This window comes from Opisthocomus hoazin, chromosome 1 (assembly GCF_030867145.1).
Source record: "Opisthocomus hoazin isolate bOpiHoa1 chromosome 1, bOpiHoa1.hap1, whole genome shotgun sequence".
Taxonomy (NCBI): domain Eukaryota; kingdom Metazoa; phylum Chordata; class Aves; order Opisthocomiformes; family Opisthocomidae; genus Opisthocomus; species Opisthocomus hoazin.
In genome coordinates, this window is record NC_134414.1 from 6,713,901 (window position 1) to 6,737,300 (window position 23,400).

Genomic DNA, 23,400 nt, shown 5'->3' on the forward strand with positions numbered 1-23,400 from the left:
TGGTACCAACCAGGCAGATTTTCTCCCTTAGCTGTGAGGATTCACCACTAGTTCATCAACTGCGCAACTCCACCAGCAAACAAAACGGATGTCGCAGCGTCAGGGGCAAGCACTGAACCTTGCTGGAGGTACTGGGTTTTGTCAAGTGACTGCAACGCCGCTATGAAATTCGACACAAAAGTTACGTAGAAGATGGAACACACGCACGACTGCAAAAATCAGTCGCATCAGGTCTTCCCCACTGTCGGCCAGAGCTGGTGAGAGAAATAAAAACTCTGTCAATTGAGCTGCCGTAACAAAATCAACAGAAAGCGCGAGTTCTCTGCGCCCGTGGCAGGCGGCGGCACCGTCACAGGCTGGAACGATACGCAGCAGCCATTACTCTCCTTATTTTAAAACGAAAAAAGAAATCCCTCCTGTACGTGGGCATGTGATGGCCATGAAAAAGCACTTGTTTCTTCAATACACATTATACTTTGTACATGAAGTAATTTCAGGGTTTTTTTATTATGACAATTTACATGTCATATTTATATGAAAGAAATGACAGTAGATATTATAACAAAAACATTATGAAAGAAAAGTTACACAATTAGGCCTACAAGCTATAAAATGGCTTCAGGCCCAGCTTATACACAAAGAGTTCTGACCAGACTGTAGTGAGAGACAACGCTGAACAATTCATTAACAAAAATATTGGCACCAGCCTTAACATTTTTTTTTTTACTTCATTTACAAGGAATACAGTATTTAAACAGTTGTGTACTGCAAATCTAAAAACATTAGCTGTTAATAAACTGCAGTTAACCCTTTGAGCACTGAGGCCACCATGACTTCCCATTAAAAAAGTCTTAATGCATCATGTTTTACGCGCGCGTGATATTATGGTGGGGGGAGGGAAACGACAGTGAAAGCACCACCCGATTTATGTGCAACAAGAAGAACGCTTCCAGTTTTCTCAGCGTATCTCCCCCCCACACACACACACCGTGTGTCCCCCCTCAGTCCGCTCCCTTTGATACCACAAGTCATGATTGAAGTCAGATTGAAAAACCGGGGTTCAGGACTCAAGAAACGCAAGGGTTAAACTCTGCATCAAGAGCTCAGCTTGTGGTGCTTCATCATGTTAACTCTTTTGAGAAAGACAACAAAAATGAGGCCAACTGTGAATGAGACCGTTTTTAAGGAACTCAAGGCTTCTTTGCAAACGTATAAACAGCACACAGGAGCAAGATAAAACTGTATTTCATGTAAGTATATCTTAAATTTTAAGAGACCTATCTGGCAGGTTTGATCTAATTCTTACAGAATATTGGAGGCTAAGCATTCCGCTAGCGAGTAACCTGTTCTGTGTTACCTGGGACAATGAATATACCCGATGTTTGTCTAATCTACAGGATCTGTGCCTATGTGAGAACCGTCGTGCGCACCGAGAACGGCGACGTCACGCTTCTGAATCGGTCACAGGCCGTCTCCCGGCTGCTGCAGGAGGGCTGTGAAGCACAGGCAGGAACTAGCGACCGTGCTGGCATTAACAACAGATCATTTTAATGCGAGTTCGGGGGAGGAGTACCATTTTAATGGATATAGTATAGGAATATGATACTGTACAAGAGTTTAGAGTCCATATAACAAGTTTGAAATGGAAAACGAAACAAGGCTTACGGCTTCATGATTTGATTTCCTTTTCTACCAGTAACTTGATAGCAGATTAGTATCTATAAAGGACTTTTAACTGCTCTAACTAACAAATGGTGCACTGGTAACTAGGCCTATCATATGCTTTAGTAGGACTCTATCCCCATATTTAAGTCAAGTTCTGACAGACTAAACTAAGTTTAGTTGTGTGGGACACAGTAAGAGGAACAAACAACAAAGCAAACTGTGCGGACTCCGACCGACGTCCCCAGAGGCAAACATTTTCATAATACTCTATGGGCCAATCCCAATTTTCTCCACATCCACACTGCGCTGATGGAACGTTACCGATTCCCTCACGGAAGGAGACCTCGAGTAGATTTTCCTGTTAGTTTGAAAGTCAGGACGAGAAAGGGAGGGATGATTCTTCCAAAAGGAGACCTTCCATTGGAAATACAGTCTTGAAAGGGCGAGTCAGAAGTAGTTTTCAGGCCTGTCCAAGACCTGTCTTGCAAATGGCATGGGTTTGCGTACACGTTTTTCCGTTCCACTTCCCTCCATCCATTCCCCATCTCCTGCTGTGATTTGAAAGAGCGTTCAATCAGCAGGAGAAAGCGGCTCTGTCTGCACCTGGGGAACCAGTGAGACTGACTATACACAAAGTGCTGCAAAGTGCACAAAGTAAACCAACTGAGCGAGCAGAGCGACTCTACCGTTCAGTTCTCGTTAGTAACCTTTGGGGTCATATGTAGCAACAGTAGACATATTCACGGGCACACGTGCCTGCATTAAGTACGTGTCCCCTCTCACTGCTGTGTTGTCCCCTCTCCTGCTCCTCAGCTCAGGTGTGGGGTGCCAGCATTTACAAAATGATAGTCAAAAACCCAAGTTGTAGGACTTCCTTTTAATTGCAGTTAAATCTGGAGCCTTTACACCACATATTCAATTATAAAAACTTCTTATCTACTTTAGAGTGTTCTATTCTTTTCCCCCAGAAGCTGTACACAATCTTTTTTTTTTTAAGTGTCATACTAAGCAATATACATCTTTTGCAATATACAAAATAAGTTAAATTACTCTGAAGTGTTGGGACAATCAATTCCCAAGCACACGTTTTTACTGTTTGGAACTATCTCGGTTAGCTACACCTAATCTAAAATAAGAGCTTGGTAAGTGATGCGCGTTTTCAGAAGTGACTGGTAATCTTCGACACCCCAGCTGCTGGGTGTCCAGCTTCAGAAATAATTTTCAACTGATAAGTATTTCTGAAGCCAGAGCTCCCCGCTAGGCCTCAGACTGGGTACTCAACTGTAAAGCACCAAAAATTAGTCCTATAGAATTTTTCTTACATCAGTATATACTGGAAAAAAATAAGGATCATTTCTGTTGCATTTTTTATTTTCTGCCTTCCAGCATTTAAAGTGAGATACAGTCCCTACCCCAACTGTTTGGGGAGGAAGAAAAGTGAAACTACCAGGAAATGTGGGCTTGATCCTGCAAATCTTTACTTCAGACAACATCCTAAATACTTCCACAGAAGTTTTAAATGCCGAAGGAGTTGCATAATTGTGCTATCTAGATTGAAAATATTTGATCTTTTATACAGGTATTTATATATTTAAGGATTTTATATACCCAAGTGAATCGGAAGCATACATCAAATGTAAATACATATCTAGGGTGCCCGCTGCACATTATATCTGTAACACAAGGCCGTGAGTAGTAGTCACTGCACATGTACCAAAACCAATTTTCAAGGCCTATACATTGCCATTTTGAACCAGATGATACAAATCTCTTTGTCAGACCAGTTCTGGGGGCTAGCATTACTGCGGCGATTTATTTAAATTACTGTGTACAGAGTGAATTAAAAAAGCAGGTTCCATAAAAATTCCTTATTTACTTTTCATAAAAGAAGTTTGTGAAAATATGTAATTTGAAACACTTGTTTGAAAGCTTAGACCAGGCTTTCCTATTGAAGAGCACTGAAAGCCAAGTAATAAGTGCCTGAAAACAGAGGTATAAAACGGACACTCTGACAACGAGCTACTGAAATCATTAAACAGTTGCAGCATCTGGATACCGATGTAGTTCAAATGATAGATATGAAGACAAACCAGAACAAGTGTACCACTACCACACAGTTTTTTCTTTTATGAACATACAGGTTTTTTTCCCCTCGAGGTTCTGTAAGTAAGGTCTCTGGCCAAGAGGTCGGACACAGCAATCAGAAAACAGAAGTGAACAGAAAACAAGTCCAGCTAAGTCATTAGCTCCTGCTATACGAAGAGTAACTGAGACACTTTAATGCAAAGAAATCTGGAAGGTGACACGCTTCGCAAGTGAGCAATTTCGAGAAAAGCATCCCTGTTTCTCCGAAGTGCTGTTAGGACAGAGCAATCCTTTCATTAAAAAAAACAAACAGGAAGATGCAGCAATTTTGTAACATAATTCAACACGTACAAAGTCAAACTATCAAGATTTCAACACCAAGGGTTTTTTTGGTAGTTTGGCGATGTCGTTGTCCATTTTTAAGTCACGACTATGCTCAGGTTGAGAAGAGTCAATAACTAGAAGACAGCAACTGCGGTGAAACCGAGTTCTTAATTCTACTGCCCTCCTAGCTAGATTAACGCACCACAGCCGTTAATTACCGAGCAGACCTACTGTGCACTTTGCGTCGCTGAGAGTCACACGAGCTGCATGTGAGAAAGCAAACAGCCATCCTTCAGCTTGGTGACACAAAAAAAGTCCATTCCTCCACTTGATTTATAGGTTCTTCCCCTCACCAGTGCTACCTGGGCTGCACACAGAAATCAACTCACTTCCTTCCCAATCAGTTATGCTCTGAAGAGCTGACAGTTACAAAAGACAAAGCTTTTAGTGACAACCTGTGCGGAATAAACATGAGTTTGCTGAATAAATTCTTTGTACAGTCAGCCAACAGCTGCTTGTTCTTGTACTTTTAAATCCATTATGTTAAAAAAAAATCCCTGGCCAGCTTTCACTGTTTCTCATATGGTTCGACCTTTGTGTTAGCCCAAAGCCACACCTGAAGATCGGTATTCAAAGACATTTGACTTCTGATCTCACGATACGTACAGAAGAGCACAGGACTGTAAGGACACCAGGAGGACACTTCCACTCACGTACACGTACACGCACTAGACCGGCATGAACCCAGTGCGGCAGTCAGAAGCTGTCTCGGGTACCAAATGTGACTTCTTAGAATAAGTTGTTTTGGAAAAGCGACCTATAGAAAGTAAAACATGGTAGTAACTTCTCTTTCCGCCTTTTTAAAACGCGACGCTCCTGACGCAAGCTTCAGTGCTCCGATTCTGCTTCTTGGTCTTTCCTGCCTTTACGTCACTCCCTAACTCCGCACTCCGTTTTTTCCTGGTTGGTATATTCGGTATTGTAACTCCTCTGTATTTTCCTACATTCACAATTACTTGCCCATGAAGTATTTAACATTTGGGGTTGACTCTACAAGCAAGAATGTTTGCTACAGCACTGATCAGATACTAAAAGGCTCCATCAGGCAGCGAAAAAGATTATGGCACTGCCAAAACAAATGAGAAACCATCAGCTGCACAGTGTTACTGCACGTGAATCAGACAGTTTGCACTGCAAATATTAAAAATGCTCAGCAATTATTCACATTGAAAAGTGGAAGCCATACGTTCTTGCTTGTTTTAAAACACAAGTATGTTAGAAATGTAGAAGCACTACATTTATGCATCACCTAGGCAAAGAAGAACACTATAGTAGCTTAAAATGCTACATATGCTTTTTCAGAACTCATTCTGAAGTTCTGTGGCTTTTCACTACCCTGTTTTAATATCTGCTTATGAAAACTGTTAATAGTTAACATCCGCAAGGTGGGAAAATATTGAATGGAATTACGTTCTCATTTGTAAAGAGAGTGATCTCTCATTTTTTTAAATCACAAGCTTGCTTAGCACAGCAGATAATTAAGGAGTTCCATCTTTTTGCAACTCTGCTGATTCTAATTTTATAGCAGGATATGTGCACTGCCAGAACCCAAATAAGTAAGAGTCATGGAGTGGTTCTGACAGAACTCGTGGAGAAAGAGGTGGGGAAACAAAACCAAGACTTTCAAGGCCAGAAGGTAGGTAATTTTTGGATCTAGGTTTTCTAGAGAGGTATTTAGTAAAGGCCTAATGCCGGTTTCATTACGAGAAAACAGAAGTGCTTAATGACTGATGAGAAACACAATACGGTGGGAGGGAATCGGGTCGGGCAGGAAAGGAGAACTCACTCCTCAGTGGCAGCAGCAGTTTTGGTGCGTCCATTGCCGGCAATGGACATCAACACCAGTCAAAAATCCCAATCTCAGAGCAAAAGGCTTAACAGATGTGACCTTTTTGGATTTCAATGTTTGGCAGATCTGTTTGAGCTGTCTTGTGTTCTACAACATGGACAAAAGCTACAGCCTGCATCTGAACTCAGAGTAAACTGAATGCTACCCAAACCAAATTTCAGCTCTGCTCTTTACCCATGTTGATTGGTTTTTTGCTTTTGTTGTCTTTTTTCTTTCCCCTTGAATAAAAACACATAGCACTTCATGTCCACTCAGAAGCTGATGAGATGTCCTGGCATCAAGCGTTTTCTCTCAGAAATACTGCCTTCTTGAAACCAGTTGGTCACGTGACAATTATTAAAATGTATTTTAAGAAAATTCTAATGGCCAAAGGCCAACACTACATTCAAAACCTGCTAATACATCCAGGCAGATAAGTAAAATCAAAACAAAAACACACACAAACCCCAAACAGAAAGCCTCCAAAAGGAAAACTGTTCCATTTGTTTACTTCAATTTGAAGTAGATATTAAGGACATGAATGGACCAGTCACGGTTTGTTTGAAAATCCCTCAATCCTCTGATGCACTGTCGCTCTGTGGTCAATGCCGCTGGCACAAACACGTTTCATTCAGAACACTCCAGCAGACGGCGAAACTAGAGTGGCCGGGCCGCTACCGCAGGGTTCTTTTTGTCTGTAAAAGTCTGCAGCACGTCAAGATGCCGTCCAGCTCGCAGACTACCGTGACATCGATACGTCCTCCCACTAGACACTGTGCATCGAAGACCGTCTGATGAACTACGCGTGAGACAGCTTTAGCAATTCATGGCTAGCGTGTTTCGACTGTCAAAAACGTCATTACAGTACACTTTACTGTACAAACACTTTAAAGGATGTTTATTAGGAAAGTCTGCAAGTCATAATGGATAGTCGAGTTCTCGTTTATGGTACCTTCTTGGCCTCTAGTAATTCTGTTTGCCTCCAGTATTAAAATCAAACTGCTTCCATGAAGGTGATTACTAAAATGAGCTATGGTATGTTAACCTACAACTCACAAAATGCGACAGTACAGACATTAATTTTTTGTTTTAACTGTCTGTTAAGTTGTAATCTAAGTTGTGAACATTTAAATAGAATATATATCTCATATGAAAAAGCTAAAGCACAAGTGCTTCTGCACCCCCCCCACCCCTTGAACCAAACCAACCCCAGTTCCGCTTTGGGCCCTGACCGATTTGGAATGCTTTCTTAGGCCACCCATTTCCACAAATTTGTATGCACTCAGGAAATATAAAGTCAAAAATATACAAATCTCTTGTTGTTATAAGGTTTTTGTGAGTGAAATTACCCAGGACCATGGACTTGGAAGGAGAAGGGGGGGGTAAGAGAGGGAATTTACAGCAATTCATCTTCAAAGTTCGAAACTGGTCACTTCACAGAAAGACTGCAGGACTGGTGAAATTCTTGCTTCTAAAAAGTGATATTGTAGTGGAGAATTTTCTAGGAAAAATAAAACAGCTTTTAATAACTGGCCCGCTGGTATGAGCTACCGTGGAATAAATTAGCACAAAAATGGAAGTCTTATAACTGTTCACTGTTACAGACGTAATCAACAAGGTCAGTCACTCTCAAAAGTTCATCTTCATCTTCCTCCGGCCCTACCGCTTCCTGCCCGCTCCCCGTCCCGTTGGGCGCCAGGCTGGCGCTGGCCGTGCTGTCCTTGGGGGCCTGGCTCTTCTCGCTTGGCTTGCCAATCAAGTTCTCAATGGTTTTACCGGGGCTCTGTCCGTTGGTGGAAGGCAAGTCCACCAGGCTGTAGTCCAAAGGGCTCTCTACTTTCCCTACGTTATCAAAGTCATCTTCGTCATCGCTTTCTATCCGGTAGCAGTGCTTCTTGGTGTTGTCTTGAGGAGCTTGCGGTGCTGGCAGCTTATTTGCAGGAGCGGGGTTTTCCGCGTTGTCATTAGTATTTTCGCAGTTATCTTCGTCGTCTGTTTCGATTCGGTTCAGCCGTTTGCGGACAGGCCTCCCTTCATCTTCCTCATCCTCGCCTTCCTCCTCAGAGTAGTCGTCTGTACTTCGCCGACGTTTTCGAATCAATCGCTTTGACTCCTTGGTGGATTCATCGTCTTCAGAGTTCTTAGATGTGTAGCTCTCTGCAACAAGCAGCAGACTTAAAGCCATTAGCAAATCTGAGTGCAACCAAAACAATTACACGTTTTTATTTTTCATCTTTCATGCTCATTAAAAAGCCATCTCTCTCTCTCACCACACACATTTCCCTCTCCTTCCCCAACCATACCAAAACGTTTGCATTCTTTTGACTTTTTAAATAAACGGCTCAAGAAGCAAAGACCAACAATTTGCTGCTATTCTGGTTCCAGTCCCAGGAGTACCAGAGGCTTTGGAGGCAGGTGATGGCTACGTGCTGGGAGTAACGCAGAACTGCATCCCTCATCTCACGGCACCTGCCCAACCCCCTTCCAGAAACTGAGAGCCCAAATAATGGCTGTGCTTTCATAAAAAGATAGATATATACACACACACAACTGTACCATACCCCCTCCACCCCCAAATTATATACAACTTCTTCCAAAGCACACAAATGCTGCCTAACTGTCACCTGAAGTTTGCTGCCCTTTAATGGGAGGCCTCTTTTTTGGCAACCTGGAATATTGCCTGCAGACTGACAGCCTGTACACTGACCTTCGATGGCTTCGTTGAGGAAAGACGGAGACTGAAACATCAAATGGCCAACACCATTTGCTGTCTCCTTGTGACTCCCATTAGAAATGCACATGAATTGTCATTTTAAAAGGTATCATTTAATGTAGGTTCAAGTTGATAGCGACTCTGTCAGAGTTCCTGTATTTGCAACATCATTACACTTCCATTAACGCTGCTACATACTTTATAACACACTGTGGGGAAGTACTGGAATGGTACTAAATGGTGCTGATTTTAATATGCAAAAAGCCAGTACCAAAAATACCTGAGGAAATGGGATTTCGTGGAGAAAAGACACTGTCAAATCAGTTGCTGTTTCAAGTCACAAGCACAGGCAGCAAAAAACTCAGCCACCGTATAGCAGATTCCTAGCAGAGAGCCTACATACGCATCGCGCTTCTGAGAACAGACCGTATTGAAGTATGAGCTCAAGTTTTTGAGATACTACGTGGTTGCACTGTACTTGTTTCCCTTCATCTAAGAGGATCCTCTAAAGCTCTGTAAACTCGGGCCAGCACTTCCAAAGCTTACTGACAGATCAGAGGCGCCCGGGCTGTCACGTGCGGCCGGTTTTCAGAGGAAGCCTGGCACCCGCTGCCAGCCGTACCGCCCAGCGCCTCGGCGAGCTGGACCTAAGGTCTCAGAAGAGGAGCGCCCAGGATGCAAAGTGCCCAAAGTCAGCGGTCACTTTTGTAAAAGCTAATTTTATATCAAAATACGCAGCAGTCGCCGACGGTGCGACTGAGATTACCTAGAGCAGGCTGCCTCCGTACTTATCACAGCTCCTTCAAACAGGAGAGTGACCGAGGCTTAACCGCCGGCACAAATACAGTCAGGGCACCAGAAGCGACACCCTTTCTCCTACAAAAGAGAATCGTTAAAGGCTCGTGGGACAAAGCTTTGCGACCTCTTAACAGAAAAGTGGTGAAAACGGTTGTACCAGTGCCAAGTCTGGAATTCCAGCACTCCGTGCCAGACACAGTAAAATCAGACCTGGAAGTCAGGACTGGGGACAAGGACTTGGAGCAATGACTGTAACAGTGCATCAGAAAGTACCAGTGGACTGTTTCAGAAGGAAACAGTTTCTGAGAAACATAAGGAATTTGAGAAAGAAGATTCTCCGAAATCTCTTCACGCGAACGCTGACATACGCCAGCTCCTGCGAACGGTGGACTGTTTGTTTTACCTTCACTATCTGAAGTGGAGAGCCTGCGTTTGTGGACTCTTCTTAACTCCTTCCCATATCGGACGCTTTTCTGTGAGCCATCACTTTCTGAATCTTCCTTATAATTAACTTGTCTCTTCTGATTCCGTCTTGACCTTCTCCTCCTAGTTTCCAGGTAATCGTCATCACTGTAATCTGTGTAATCACCGCTCTCTGTACAGAAGAAAACGGTGACGTGCGTTATTCCATTAAAGCAAAACTGCACAATTTAGATCAGCTCTAGACCAGCACCAAGAAAATCACGTGCTCTTCCAGCCCAGGAGAGTCTCAACGCCCACGCCTCGTTACCCTGACCCGTTCCAGGCTCATGCATCAGCTCCCCCATTCATTGCCAGCGCAGAATTGCTTGATTTTAAGACCTTCTCACAAACCCTTTTCCTGTCTCCCTCAAACTCCTCCAGAAGAAGGTTTCCTTCCAGTGTTTTTGTTCCCTCATCTCTGCTGGTGCCAAAGATGCCTCCTCTACAACTCCTGCCAGCTGAAACAACCGCACTGAACTGGAGCTAATGATGCACATTACCACTGACACCGGAAAGGTCTTTCTGTTTTTAAAATTTAAATAAATTGTACTCTACTCGAACACTTTTAAGAATAGGTAGATGAAAACCACTGACAAGATGAAACTCCAGTTAACATTATTACACAATTTAAATTAACAACAAAAATCAGTCTCGCTAGATCGTAAGTTTGCTTAAACTAGAAACTGTCCAGAAGAAACTTACCGTGATTCACAGTTCTTCCTGCACCAGTCCACTGCAGCTAGCGTCTTTAAGAACTGTATTTATTTACCTCAGCTGAAAATAGCCTTGAATCAACTTCAGCTGCTTTTTCACTGAGCTGAGCCAGCACAATTATCCCAAGATGCATTTCTATACATGTCACATACCGTTCCTAAGTTAGTGATTGACATGAGTCACAGATCTAAGTGGCATCCTCTTTACTTCCTAAAATATCAGAGCAAGAATCAGAGCAAGTCAACAAGAGTAACCACCTTCAGAAAGAAAACTCCATTCTCTGGAGACTGAAAATGGAGCCACTCACAGGGTACCTGGCTTCTCTAGCTCAAAACAGGCGTAAAGCAGGATCCTGAGGGACAACAACAGGGGTAAAAGAGACAAACACACAGTTAAGACTGTACTCTTAGCTGGATGTGGAATGACACTGGAATCAGCTCATTTTATCACAGATGTGCGTCCACTAGGAAATAAAGAGTTGCTTCTGTGCATTACAGAATAGATGAGTGATCTCTTTAGACTCTGGCCAGTATCTTCACTGGTAACAGCTTTCAATTAGTGCAACGATGCCTTCGGGACCGGGAGACAGCAACTACTGTAAGTGCATACAGCCATCTCCATCTGGCCATGCATGAACCCTCCTGGAAACCCGTGCTTCAAAGCAACGTACTCTAACACGTTCCTCATCTATAGTCTAGAGACACAGATAGAACACTGGAAAGGTAACACACACTGCAGTAAGTTAACACTCCAGTGTACTTAGTACCTTAAATCCACAATCCAAATAAGTAAAAATAAGTAAAAAAAAATAATTATATATCTGGCATTTTCTAGGACTGGGTCTCAAATGAAGCAGAAACACAGAGGACAGTCTTCGGAGAAAGATGCCAATCGTGAAAAGGTTTAAGTAGTGCACAGGTACTATTCTCACACTTCAGACTGTGCAAACAGAAAACGAACTGGTTGAAGGGCAAGCAGAATAAACTAATTATTAGCTTCTCGCGCGATGCAAGCGTCTTCAGTCACTACAGATCAAAAAGGATAACTGTAGAAGAGAGAAATTCAAGGTGTTATTGTTTGCTTTCAAGCCTGCCAGAGAAAGCAGAAAGCCATACAACTGAAGGAATTTTCTCCCATATGACGTGAGGGGAAAATGTTTGTTTCAGAAGCTTTTTCGAAGGTATTCAGAAGGTCTTCAAGTAGCTATAATGAAGTACATTTTTGACTCCATCGTTTCTCTTCCCTGCAATCAGGTGCCAAACAGGGTACAAGGTAGCTGAAACTATCCACAAAGGTGGCCTTCTGAAGCACAGCACAAGCATTCATTTAAACACATAATTACTTAAAATGCCAAGAACCTCTACTCAGTACCAGTTTCCTGGACAATATTCACAGCAGAACAAGCAGCAAACTGCTTTACAGCAAAGATGGCATCTGACTTCACCAAAGCAAGCACAACAAGTTAGTGTCAGGCAGGACAGGAAAGTGAGACTTCCATTCTCCCTCTCTCCAGCACAGAGTATTTCCTATCTCTAAGACTTCCTACACTCACCAGACTCTCTGCTTGAATTGTCCTCAGAATCTTCATCTTCGTCATCTTCAGAATATTTTTTCTTGACTGTTTTCCTTCGTAACCGCCTGCTTTGCCTCATGGGCCTGGAGAGGTGTCGCCTGGATATGCGGGCACAGAACTCGGAATCACTGTCTTCGTTTGATGGTGGGTCGTCTTCGCTTTCATCCAGATTTTCCTCTGATACAACAAACTCGTCCTGAGATCTGTCCAAAAAGAGACCCCGGACAACACAGATGTCGGAAACAAAGAATCAGAACAGTACTTGTATTTTACAAGCGATATATGCAAAATAAGTACTGTTGTACACAAAAAAACGCTCAAATCTTACAATAATGATGCAGAGCAAAGATCCAGCTGAGTCTGCAGGGAACATATGCGTAGGACAGATTCTGGAGTGTGCAAATAGTACACTACAATGTCACATCTGCATAGCAGTAACTATGTAGAGTTTCCCCTGTAGAGGGAAAACACAACACCCACCATGTCCTGGCAGAGATGACCTCCCCTTCACCAACCAAGCACTGTCCTACGCAATTTTCATTCAGCAAAGGATGGAGTTGAAAATGCAGGAGCACACTTTAACGGATCAATGGGCTATTGATTCTGTGAGATTCCTGCAAGCTACACTCATTGATTGGAAATTTCCAGGGCATTTAGCTCAACTATTCAGGGTGCCACTGAAATGTCCTCAGCATGGTCACAGGTGAAAACCAAAGCTCAAAATTTGCATCTCTGTTGCACAGATTGTCTGTACAGGTAGTAAATTGACTCAGTGACTGGTGTAAAGCTTTCAATGCTGATGCTAAAGAGCCTCAGCCCCATGGTCCATTCTGTCTCCTCACTGAGGCATAAAGGACATCTAAAATTGTTATTAAATTTTTTAATGTTAGGAATTCCCCAGACTGAACAACGAGAAATTCCACAGAGAGTTTCAGCTGCCCAGAGCAATACTCGTTTAGAGTTTAAAGCTTCACGTGACAGGTATGTTTTCTACAGTATAAACCACTTCTTTGGCTGTCTTCAAACTCTATCTCCTAGAGAGCAGATATCAAGACTCGACTTCAGAACCTGCATGTCAAGTTCTGTAGGTTCTAAATAGGGAAATTTCACTCTTCCAATTTCTAACTGACAATCGGGCCCAGTAAAAATCCCACAGAACAGGACATATTTTCAAAAGGAAACAACCAGCCTCATTTTAGCTACTTTTTAGCTACATTTAGCTAATTTTGTTGAGGATTTCTGCTGGAAAGTCCCATAGGTCAAAGGACTGAGCCCGTCTGGCTCCCTCACTAACACAACCGTGTATGGAACCCCGCAGTGTGGCCTCAAACATACCAGTACCATTTCCAGAACATGTTTTGCTTAAAATACAGATTGGATTATTTCAGCCCATGGATCCGGAGTGCAGTTTTTCCAGTGCAATGATGCTCCCCTAGGCCATGAGGACTTTTTTGCTGGCACTGTGCAGCGCTGTTCCAAGGCACGTGCTCCGAACGATCGTTTCAGGGGCACTGCGGAGTCACAGAAGCCCGCGGCGGTCTGTGACCTGTGGTGGAAGTGAAATCGCAGACCTACCCGTCACTGATCTTAAATTCATCCTCACTCTCTTCTTCATCCAGATTGCTGTCGCTATCCAAGTCGTTTAGTCGCCGTCGTTTCTTGCGTCGTGCTGCAGCAGCCCTTTGTGGTCGCTTGTTTTCTTTCCTTTCTTCCTCTAGGATTGTGGAAATGTCTTTTCCACGGTGACCTGTGATATTGGACATGTCTTTGCCTCTGCCAATGCCTGAATTCAGTGGTAGAAAGGGGAAAAAAAGAGTAAGTTTATTTTTTGTTTAACTTTATACATATCTTTCTTCCGTGCCTCTAGCTTCAGCTTACTTTCTGTAAAGCAGAATATTTTTCTGTCAGGCAAGGCTCTGTCTGGAGCCTTGTTCCTGACACACGCAGCCCCGCTGGGGTCACCTGAAAATGCTGAGGTGCACACAGAAGACAGCGGCTAAGTGTCAGCATTCTGATCTTCAACCCCACCCCACATTATTACCAACGCTAGTGCCTTTCGAGTAGGGCAGCTATCCCAAAATACATCTTCTTCATAATGCTGAATATTCTTCGTGGGAGATAAAGTGTTTTAAGTTGCCATTTGGCCAGGGAGTGGAGTTTCTGACAAGCTGGTTTTACTGCTGAGACTTGGTTATGTTTATTATACGGGTCTCGCGTTACACACCCACAGACACCCAGTTTTCAGGTTGTCTGTACACATCCACCGAGCTTCTGAAAACCGGTGTCCTTATGGAGATGCCACAAGCCAGACAACCGAGGGAGAACGGTTCATGGCGGTTTTCTCCAGGCAAGTTCAGGTGATGCAGAAGCACAAATCCATCTACAGCTCTCGAATATTGTTGAGGATCTCTCTTTTGGTCCCCTGTGTTGCCTTAACAGGCAATGAAGAACATAATTTCACTTTACTGACTTTCAGCTGAGAAGTGCTTATGGACCTGGATGAGTATCTTTAAGAAGACTTTGTAGACCCGGTCTTTAGGGGGTCCAACTGTGGACCAATCTGTGAGCCCAGTTTTTACAGGGGACAAACATCAATAGTGCTAGCTGCCATTTTGATCTCAAATCCCAAACTTACCAAATTAATTTTAAGAGTTATCTTGTCATGCTTATTCACTGCATTCATATATCAAAACATATACAAGTTGAATGTAACTATGAAGAGCAAATACTTTTAGGCATCTTTTGGCAGCCTGGGATGGTCATTCCCAAGGGAAATTATTTAATTTGATTCCAAAAATACAGCAGTAAAAACTGTAAACTACAAAGTTTAAGGGAGAGAATTACATTTGTTGCTTCTCATATCAAAAGAAATTTATCACCATTGCAATGAAAAACAAATAACATCAGCAACATACCTCCTCCATCAGCCTCCTTGATATCATCTTCAATTGCCTCATCAATTGCCTCATCAAATTCATCAAACCTAAAAGTAACAGCTTTCATTTACCACTTTGAAATGAACCCTAATTAAATTAGAGTATGAAAACACACCTCGAAATCTAAAACTGCTCCAAGAAATCACACTGCATAGGCAACGGGCTGGATATATAATAAAATAATAAAGAAAATGGGCCAGATTGATGATAAAATAGCGATTTTTAAAAAGGTGTGTTTCTTTTTTCTTGCTAGCAGATTATTTATCATTGCTTGGCTGTCTTAGTATTGATTTATGTGAACAGAAACCCGCTTTCACTTCACATGACATACCACTGCATTTATTAATATATAATTTGAAAGTTCTTTAAGATGGTATCGGTGGCATTTTTCACACAAAGTATTAGTCATTTTTTCCACACTTTTTGTTAGATGACATACACACTACCAATCTGCCAAACAGACTTTCTGAAAAGCACCTATTAAAGTCAAAATAAAATTATTCATCCTGTCTAAATTTTCAGTGAAAACTTCTTTCAGATCGCTTCTTTCTCTTCTTCAAGCTCACAGTAATTGTACTTTACAAATCTGCAACGTCCTAAGCTGAACAGATGAAAGATACCCTACGCAGTTCTTCGTAATTATATACAAATAAGCTATAATGTAATGTAACATAACTATACAGGACAAAGAAAAGCAAAATATTTGAGTATGTTTGTGCTGCAGCAGCTTTTGCAAAACTGCATAAGTCTCTGCACTCTGAGTAACTAATTTAAAGGGAACAGCAAATGGAGGAAAAAGGATTCAGTCCTTTTACACAGATGACTTCAGTTTGTTTCTTCAGTTAGGAATTCAAATCCTGTAAAAAAGGATTGTTACCTGTATCGCCAAACAGATACCTTGAGATCTACCGTGCAGAAGTACAAATTATATTAATTATATGGGGAAGATATTTTATTTAGATGCAAGTTTTTCTTCTTCTCATTTTTAAATTTTTTTTTTTTAATTTTTTTAGATACGAACAACTAACAATCAGACAATACTTTCATTAAAGATTCAGCTTCTCAGTCACTAAAGAAAGATTACAGTTATATTTATCTTGGTCCTCCACAGTAACCTCCAGTAGAACAAGAACAGAACAGATCCAATATTACTCTGTATTCTTTTAAAAATAAGGCAATGGATTTCTGGGCTCTTTACGTTCTCTAAGTTGAACAACTGCGTGTCACATTCAAGGCAGCTTTACACAGCAAGGAAGTGACTGAAATTATTCCATCAATAAGATTAGTTCCACATTACTCAAACATTATTTTCCCTCCACAATGCTAAAAAAAAAACAACCCAGCTCTTTACAATGTCAGAAATCCCTTAACGCTTTCAAAGCGCTGCTAACAAATAACCTGAGCTCAACCATGAGCTGACAGCTGCCTGCCCACTGGGTGCAACGAAAACATCATTTCTGCTGCTGCTGCTTTATTCATAACGCAGATTTTTGCCAACCTGCTCACGGGAGGATGAAACAGATGACTCGGGTGATACAAAGGGATTACGAGTCTTTAGAGAACCAGAATGCCCCACAATACAGACTGGTCTGTAAGCGGAATAAGACGTTTAGCTTTTCTTTTCCCCTGCTGAAGGAAAGCAGACGCAGTTCTCACTGGCGCTAGGAGGACTTCACTGTGGACGTATAAATCTGAAGTGACACGCTGACACGTGTGGTATTTGCACCGGTGCAAAGCGGTGTCTGTGATGTAGTCTGTTAGAAAGGCTGTGTCATTTTGTCTCGGAAGATTTTTCCAGAGAAATGTTATATAAAACATTATTTCCAACAAAAATTGTCTTTGCACAGCACGTGCCCTGCTGACGTCGGGCCAGATACCTTACAGGCAAGATTTTTTCACTCCTGGTCAGATGCTGGCTGACCTGGCACGAATAGCAAATCTGTATCATCTTGCCTGTGGCACAGTGTTCCTTACAGAATTGCTTCATTTCCCAAAGCAGCAGTGGCACTTTCGTTAGTGTGGCTTCTGCTGATGATTTACAAAGTTACCGAAAATCAAGAGCTAAGCAAGGTCAGACCAAGTTTTCTGAACAGGCTGGAAAAAGCCACGCCTCTTATCAACAGCAAAACAAGATTGACTTAACGTTTAATCACCGTTATTGGTTTAATTATGTTGGAAGATTTCACAAGTTTTAACGTTCTGATTTTTCATTATAAAGGTCTACACAGAGCAAGTACTGTGGGAAAGGTAATACTTCTTTTTTATATTCCTAATGTGGCTGGGACAAAACACAAGTTCTCAGGCAACCGCATTCTTCTGTAATCCCAAAAAGCAGCCTGTTTGCCTGGTGGACTGAAAAGGCACTGGGATTATTTAGAAAATAACTTATTAAACACTTTGGTCATATACTGAGAACAAAAGATAATACCAAGATCATACTGAACTTGGAAACGGTCGTGACCTGTTCTACTTTCAGAAAGGGCAGAGTCTAAGTATCTGGGAATTTTCATTTACTAGTTGCATTTTTATCATTGCAATTTCTCTGCAGAGTTACAGACCGTTTTTGCAGGTACTCTCTCATAATTGTATTTTAAGTTTCATGCCCTTTTCAAGTAAAGAAGCAGTAAGGGGCAAAACAGAGAGAGAGGAATTTACGGTCTTTAGATTCAAGCATTAAGTGCCCCTTTCAACAGAAAGGAGAGGTACGATTCACCAGCTTTAACTTACTCCAGAACCACCAAAACCTTCTCCAGTGTTCTTGAACAAAGTACCACACACATTTGATCTTTTTTAGGCATCATCCCTTCACCATACCACCTCACATTGTTCTACAACCATCAAGCATAACCAGTATTCAGAGGAAAGAACAAAGACACTTCAGTTGGGCCCCTCTTTTAAATGTGCAAGCATGCATGAGAAGTGGTGGGCTGCCCGAGAGAGGAAGCGACAGTATGATTTTTCTTTGTCTTACAAGCTATTTAAACAAGCTGCCGACCTGTAGCTTATGCACTTTCGGGTTCTGGTAGACCTCCTTTCGAGCAGCTTTGATTTTGGCTTTTTGGAATCTTTCTTCTTTTCCTCCTGACCTTCAGGTATTTCTGGCTCCTGTTGACATAAGACAGAAGGGTCAGAAAGCTTGATCTCCCCCCTCCCTCCGCACTCATGGTGACTGAACTCCTACGACACAGATACTCGTACGATCTGGAAAGCTCGTATGCCCAACACAACACATTCTGGCTTCTAATACATTGCCTTGGTACGGCAGAGTTCACGTGAAGACTTGCACATATTGCCCTTATGGCTACGTAATTCCACAGATACGGAGTTTAAGGGTTCGGGCTGCTGTGTCATTGCGTTTAGACTACAGGACTGGGATCGTGCCTCAGGAGACGCTCCCAGGACTAGTAAACACAGCAGCTGAACAAATTCCTACACTGAGCAGACGGACACCAGTTTCAATGAAATTCCATGCACGTTGATTTTATGACATTGTTTCCAAGTTATTAATGTAGAGAAAAATTAAAAAATCCGCCTCCAGGCTGAATTTTTCAAATATTTCCTCCCAGACAGAGGCTCTTTTGCAAGTTTGTAAAATCTGTTATCACTTTTCTGTTATCCAGGGGCAGGGGGAGGAAGCTGGCTTTATTACAGTCAGCCAGAGTGGAAAGTCTGTGTCTAAACCAAACAAAAGTTTCATTTTAAACTCTCAGGCAAGGAACAGATTATACAATTTCAGACAAAGGCATTTGGCTAAGACTTTAGGAGAATCACTTTAAAATGTACTGAAGAAGAGAGAAGAGGCTGTCCTCCACATGAATAGAAACATTCTTCCTCTTCTGAAAAGGGAAGCCATATAAAAGCACCTGTTAATAAAACACTAAATGTTTACAGAGTTTTTAACCACATGAGACCTCAATATAGATCTGTGGGAGGCAAATGCTATGCTTCTAACTGTTATTCTACATGTTCCCTCTAAATCATAAGCCAGAACCACTCGTTGCCATCAGCTCCAAAGGAAAGCTATGACAATTAGCCCAGACATAGGTAACTATACAGCGGACACCAGAGTTAAATAAACTGAATCTCGTCTGTGTACACTACCGAATGGTAGAGCGCCCTACTCAAAACCCAACTGTAATGGGCAGCGAGGTGATCCTGCGATCCTTCACCGGCAGAGGACTCTGCGTGGCACTGGCTGGCTCTAATAAACTCGACAAAGCTCCCTAAATTCAATCTCAGTCTAAAACGAAGGGCCTGGAATTATTTCTGACCTGCACACAGATTGATTTTTCTCGCCAAGATGCTACCAGCACTTCTGACACACCACTGAGAAACTTCTTCCCTGAGAAGTTTGGAAAACAAAAGAATAACACAGACACGGTAACTTACCTGAGGCGGAATGATGTTCTCAATACTGATACCCACATACACCAGTCGCTCTTTTCTTTGGGAGAGAAAAAAGAAAACAAGCTTACAGAAAGACTGCAGGTATCTCAAATAATGCTGTAATTAGCACTGTTTGCAGCTTTCGCTGTCGCTACGCAGAAGCATCCAAGAGGATGCGCCGACTGAAAATAGTTACTTCAGTTGGAATTACGTGCTAAATCTCGTATGATTACATTTTTCTGCATGCATGATGTAAGAGATTTCCAAAGAGTTCTGACAAACAACAGTACTGGAAGATTGTGGGCACCACAGAAATGACTGAATTGGGGTGTAAAAAGCAATTAAAAAACAAGTGAAAAATAATAATGTTGTGATCAAGGTTATGCTGTCAGATCCATAATTACCACCAGCCTTGGAGAAGCTGAAAGATAAAATGGGAATTCAAAATCACACTGAACTGCAAAAATTACATAAAGACGGGACGCAATCTAAAAAGGACAAGTGCCAGATTTTAGACCAGGGCAGGAACAATCAACTCCAGAAACACCAGGGAACAAACAACTGCCTACACAGCAATTCTTTGCCAGAGAACAGCACGAACAAAGCTCAGCAGTGTCGAGCTGTCGTGGAAACAACTATTCTAACAGACAGACGCGTCAACGGGAGAACGGCCTACGGGAGAACTGAAGGAAGCCCGCCTGGGTAGCGAGCCCCGTTCACACCAAGCAGGAGTAAGTGGTGCCACCTTCGAGCAAGGTGTGATTCAGCTGAGGAACTCTGATCTGGCCAGCAGGAGTTACGGGAGGGCAGCAAACAGACCCTGTTGAGAAAGGCTGAAAAAATAGGGTAAACTGGTCTAGAGGGCACTAGACCGAAGGTTGGAGAGAGCAGAGTACTCCAGTACAGGAGAGACTCTTCTAAGGAGAAGTAGGCTGTCCCCCTTGTCCACAGTATGATACAGAATTAGATCAAAGTAACTAAAATTCAGTTTAGGCTTAGCTTGCCTCAGCACTGGCACCCTGTATCACTTGAATGGCCTCTGGCGCCTGGCCTCCACGTGCGGCTCCTGAAAGGGACAAGTCCCCTGGAGAGAGTCCAGTGGAGGGCTACGAGGATGATGAGGGGACTGGAGCATCTCTCCTACGAGGAGAGGCTGAGGGAGCTGGGCTTGTTCAGCCTGGAGAAGAGAAGGCTGAGAGGGGACCTTAGAAATGCCTCTAAATATCTGAAGGGTGGGTGTCAGGAGGATGGGGCCAGACTCTTTTCAGTGGTGCCCAGCAACAGGACAAGGGGCAACGGGCACAAACTGAAGCACAGGAAGTTCCGTCTGAACATGAGGAAGAACTTCTTCCCTCTGAGGGTGACGGAACCCTGGCCCAGGCTGCCCATAGGGGTTGTGGAGTCTCCTTCTCTGGAGATATTCAAGACCCGCCTGGACACGGTCCTGTGCAGCCTGCTCTGGGTGACCCTGCTTCGGCAGGGGGGTTGGACTGGATGACCCCCAGAGGTCCCTTCCAATCCCTACCATTCTGTGATTCTGTGCAGTCTCCTGGAGGTCTTGCCGTATCTGTCAGTCCCAACTAGAGATCTCTGGGAGATCCTAGCACCTCGCAAAGAGTGGCAGGTGCTGATCATTGGGCTACGGAACTGAGCTTCCAAAAAAGCAGTTGGTCTGGAAGAACAGCCAGGTATTAAAACAGACTGGGGGGGTAACCAAGCTGGCATGACCTTACGTCCCTACTAGCCTTCTTCTAGGAAGACACGGGATAATTTAAACAAATGAAGATATCAAAGAAAATTGGTGGCATTTATTGGGCTCTGCAAGGACTCTAAAAGCAAGCCACACCTCTACAGATATTAAAATTATTTTGAATAAGCTATTTTAGACCATACACTCTGAAGAACAATCCTGCGGGGGAGCAAGGTATGAACTCAACACTTGCCATGAGGTTTCCAACTTTCAGGATCTGGTGAAACACCAACACAGTTGAAATCAAATCGTGCCAGAACCAACGCTAACCTCTTCTGGCTTCCTGAGCTACAGAGTCTCCATCAACCAGAATCAGACTTGTGAAGTTAGAGTGAGTGGTTGTATGAGCACGTATCGCACTACGCGTGAGTCGCAACAGGGTGCATCATGTACACAAGTCATCTAGACCTGTTCACAAACATTATGCATTATTTATTTAATATGCGTTTTTTATTATTATGCATTATTTATTGCAAAGAGAGACATCTGTGTAAAAATTTGGGTTCCAATACTTCCATTAATTTCTAAAGAGTCTAAGTAAATTTTAAGAGTCTTCTGACTAGCCTTCTGCACTATACATTTTTATCGAAATAACCTCCTGGAGAACTCTTTACTGAAGAATCTAGCATAATATTCTTTTCTTAAATAACACGAACAAGCACGGTTCCTAAAGTACTACTGACAAAGAGTAAAAATTGATTTTAGGTTATTTTACAGGCAAAAAGACCATGAACTTGGACAACTAGGTATCATTATGTATGAACTGAAATTTCTGGCTGTGTATAAAAATAATGTTTTTTGTCTCCTAATGTCAGTTCTCCAAACTGATAGATGAAAAGAAATCTTCATCCATCTGAGCACCGTGAGACTGGCTGGATGAGGAAGAATTCTGGCTATAAGGATGGTGAGGGGACTGGAACATCTCTCCTATGAGGAGAGGCTGAGGGAGCTGGGCTTGTTTAGCCTGGAGAAGAGAAGGCTGAGAGGGGACCTTAGAAATGCTTACAAATATCTGAAGGGTGGGGGTCAGGAGGATGGGGCCAAGCTCTTTTCAGTGGTGCCTAGCGACAGGACAAGGGGCAATGGGCACAAATTGAAGCAGAGGAAGTTCCAGCTGAACATGAGGAAGAACTTCTTCACTCTGAGGGTGATGGAGCCCTGGCCCAGGCTGCCCAGGGAGGCTGTGGAGTCTCCTTCTCTGGAGATATTCAAGACCCGCCTGGACAAAGTCCTGTGCAGCCTGCTCTGGGTGACCCTGCTTCGGCAGGAGGGTTGGACTGGGTGACCCCACAGAGGTCCCTTCCAAACCCTACCATTCTGTGATTCTGTGATACCCTGTTCAAAATCACTATGCTCTTGAAAATGAATTACAATGGCATCTTAAGGCAAGGAATACAACCGCTGAAATGAGAAAGGAATCAGAAATGTAAACATTTTAGTATTCAGAGTGTCTTTGATAGCTTCCTCCACTTCATATTTCTTGTAACCCAAAACATCAAGAGACAAGAGAGATGAGAATTCAGCTGTTTATAAACACAAGCAGCAAGATTTTGGAGATCTGCTTTTCTTCTCCCTGGTTTGAGTACATGCTGCTGCAGAAATCAGCAAGTGAAGCAAGCCAATCCTGCTGAGGCACGGGCCTTAGAGTGAAATGCAAAACCAAGTCACAAACGCACTCCTTAGCACGTAGCACACGCAAGCTCAACACTTTAACCAACTGGTTAAACATCTGAACCAACAAGTCTCCGATGGCTGGGATGCAGATCAGCACGGACAAGTTATAAACACTCTTCCTAGGCAAATCCAGAAAACATCTTCTCTCCTGTAAGCAGATGCTAAAGTTGCTACGGGGAAGCCATGAAAGTGTGCATGAAAGGAAGGACTCCACCTGACTTTGCCTGGGAGAAGCAGCCAAGAGGGATCTTCTGTCAAGAATGTCTGAGAGTCTCTAACATAAACTAGAAGGGGCATCAATAAAAGCTTTAATGTCCCCTCCCTCTAGCTGGTGGCAGGACTTGATTATTCGAGTTAATGTGTACGTGAGAAAGCTGAAATGCAGCCAGGTTGTCACAGGAGCATCTTCAATTCATGAACAGAAAAAAAAAA

At 42.8% G+C, this 23,400-nt stretch overlaps 1 protein-coding gene across 1 annotated transcript in view; it reads right to left on the reverse strand.

Moving 5' to 3' along the window:
* Window positions 1-504: 504 nt before the first annotated feature.
* The window catches only part of RSF1 (remodeling and spacing factor 1), a 71,644-nt gene continuing 48,748 nt past the window's right edge, over window positions 505-23,400 (reverse strand). The window contains exons 11-17 of the mRNA XM_075416024.1: window positions 19,548-19,602; window positions 18,154-18,263; window positions 15,138-15,205; window positions 13,798-14,005; window positions 12,202-12,425; window positions 9,877-10,068; window positions 505-8,119 (exon numbers count right to left, since the gene is read on the reverse strand). Of these exons, the coding sequence (XP_075272139.1) occupies window positions 7,545-8,119; window positions 9,877-10,068; window positions 12,202-12,425; window positions 13,798-14,005; window positions 15,138-15,205; window positions 18,154-18,263; window positions 19,548-19,602 (1,432 nt within the window). The 3' untranslated portion in view covers window positions 505-7,544. The remainder of the gene's footprint in view (window positions 8,120-9,876; window positions 10,069-12,201; window positions 12,426-13,797; window positions 14,006-15,137; window positions 15,206-18,153; window positions 18,264-19,547; window positions 19,603-23,400) is intronic.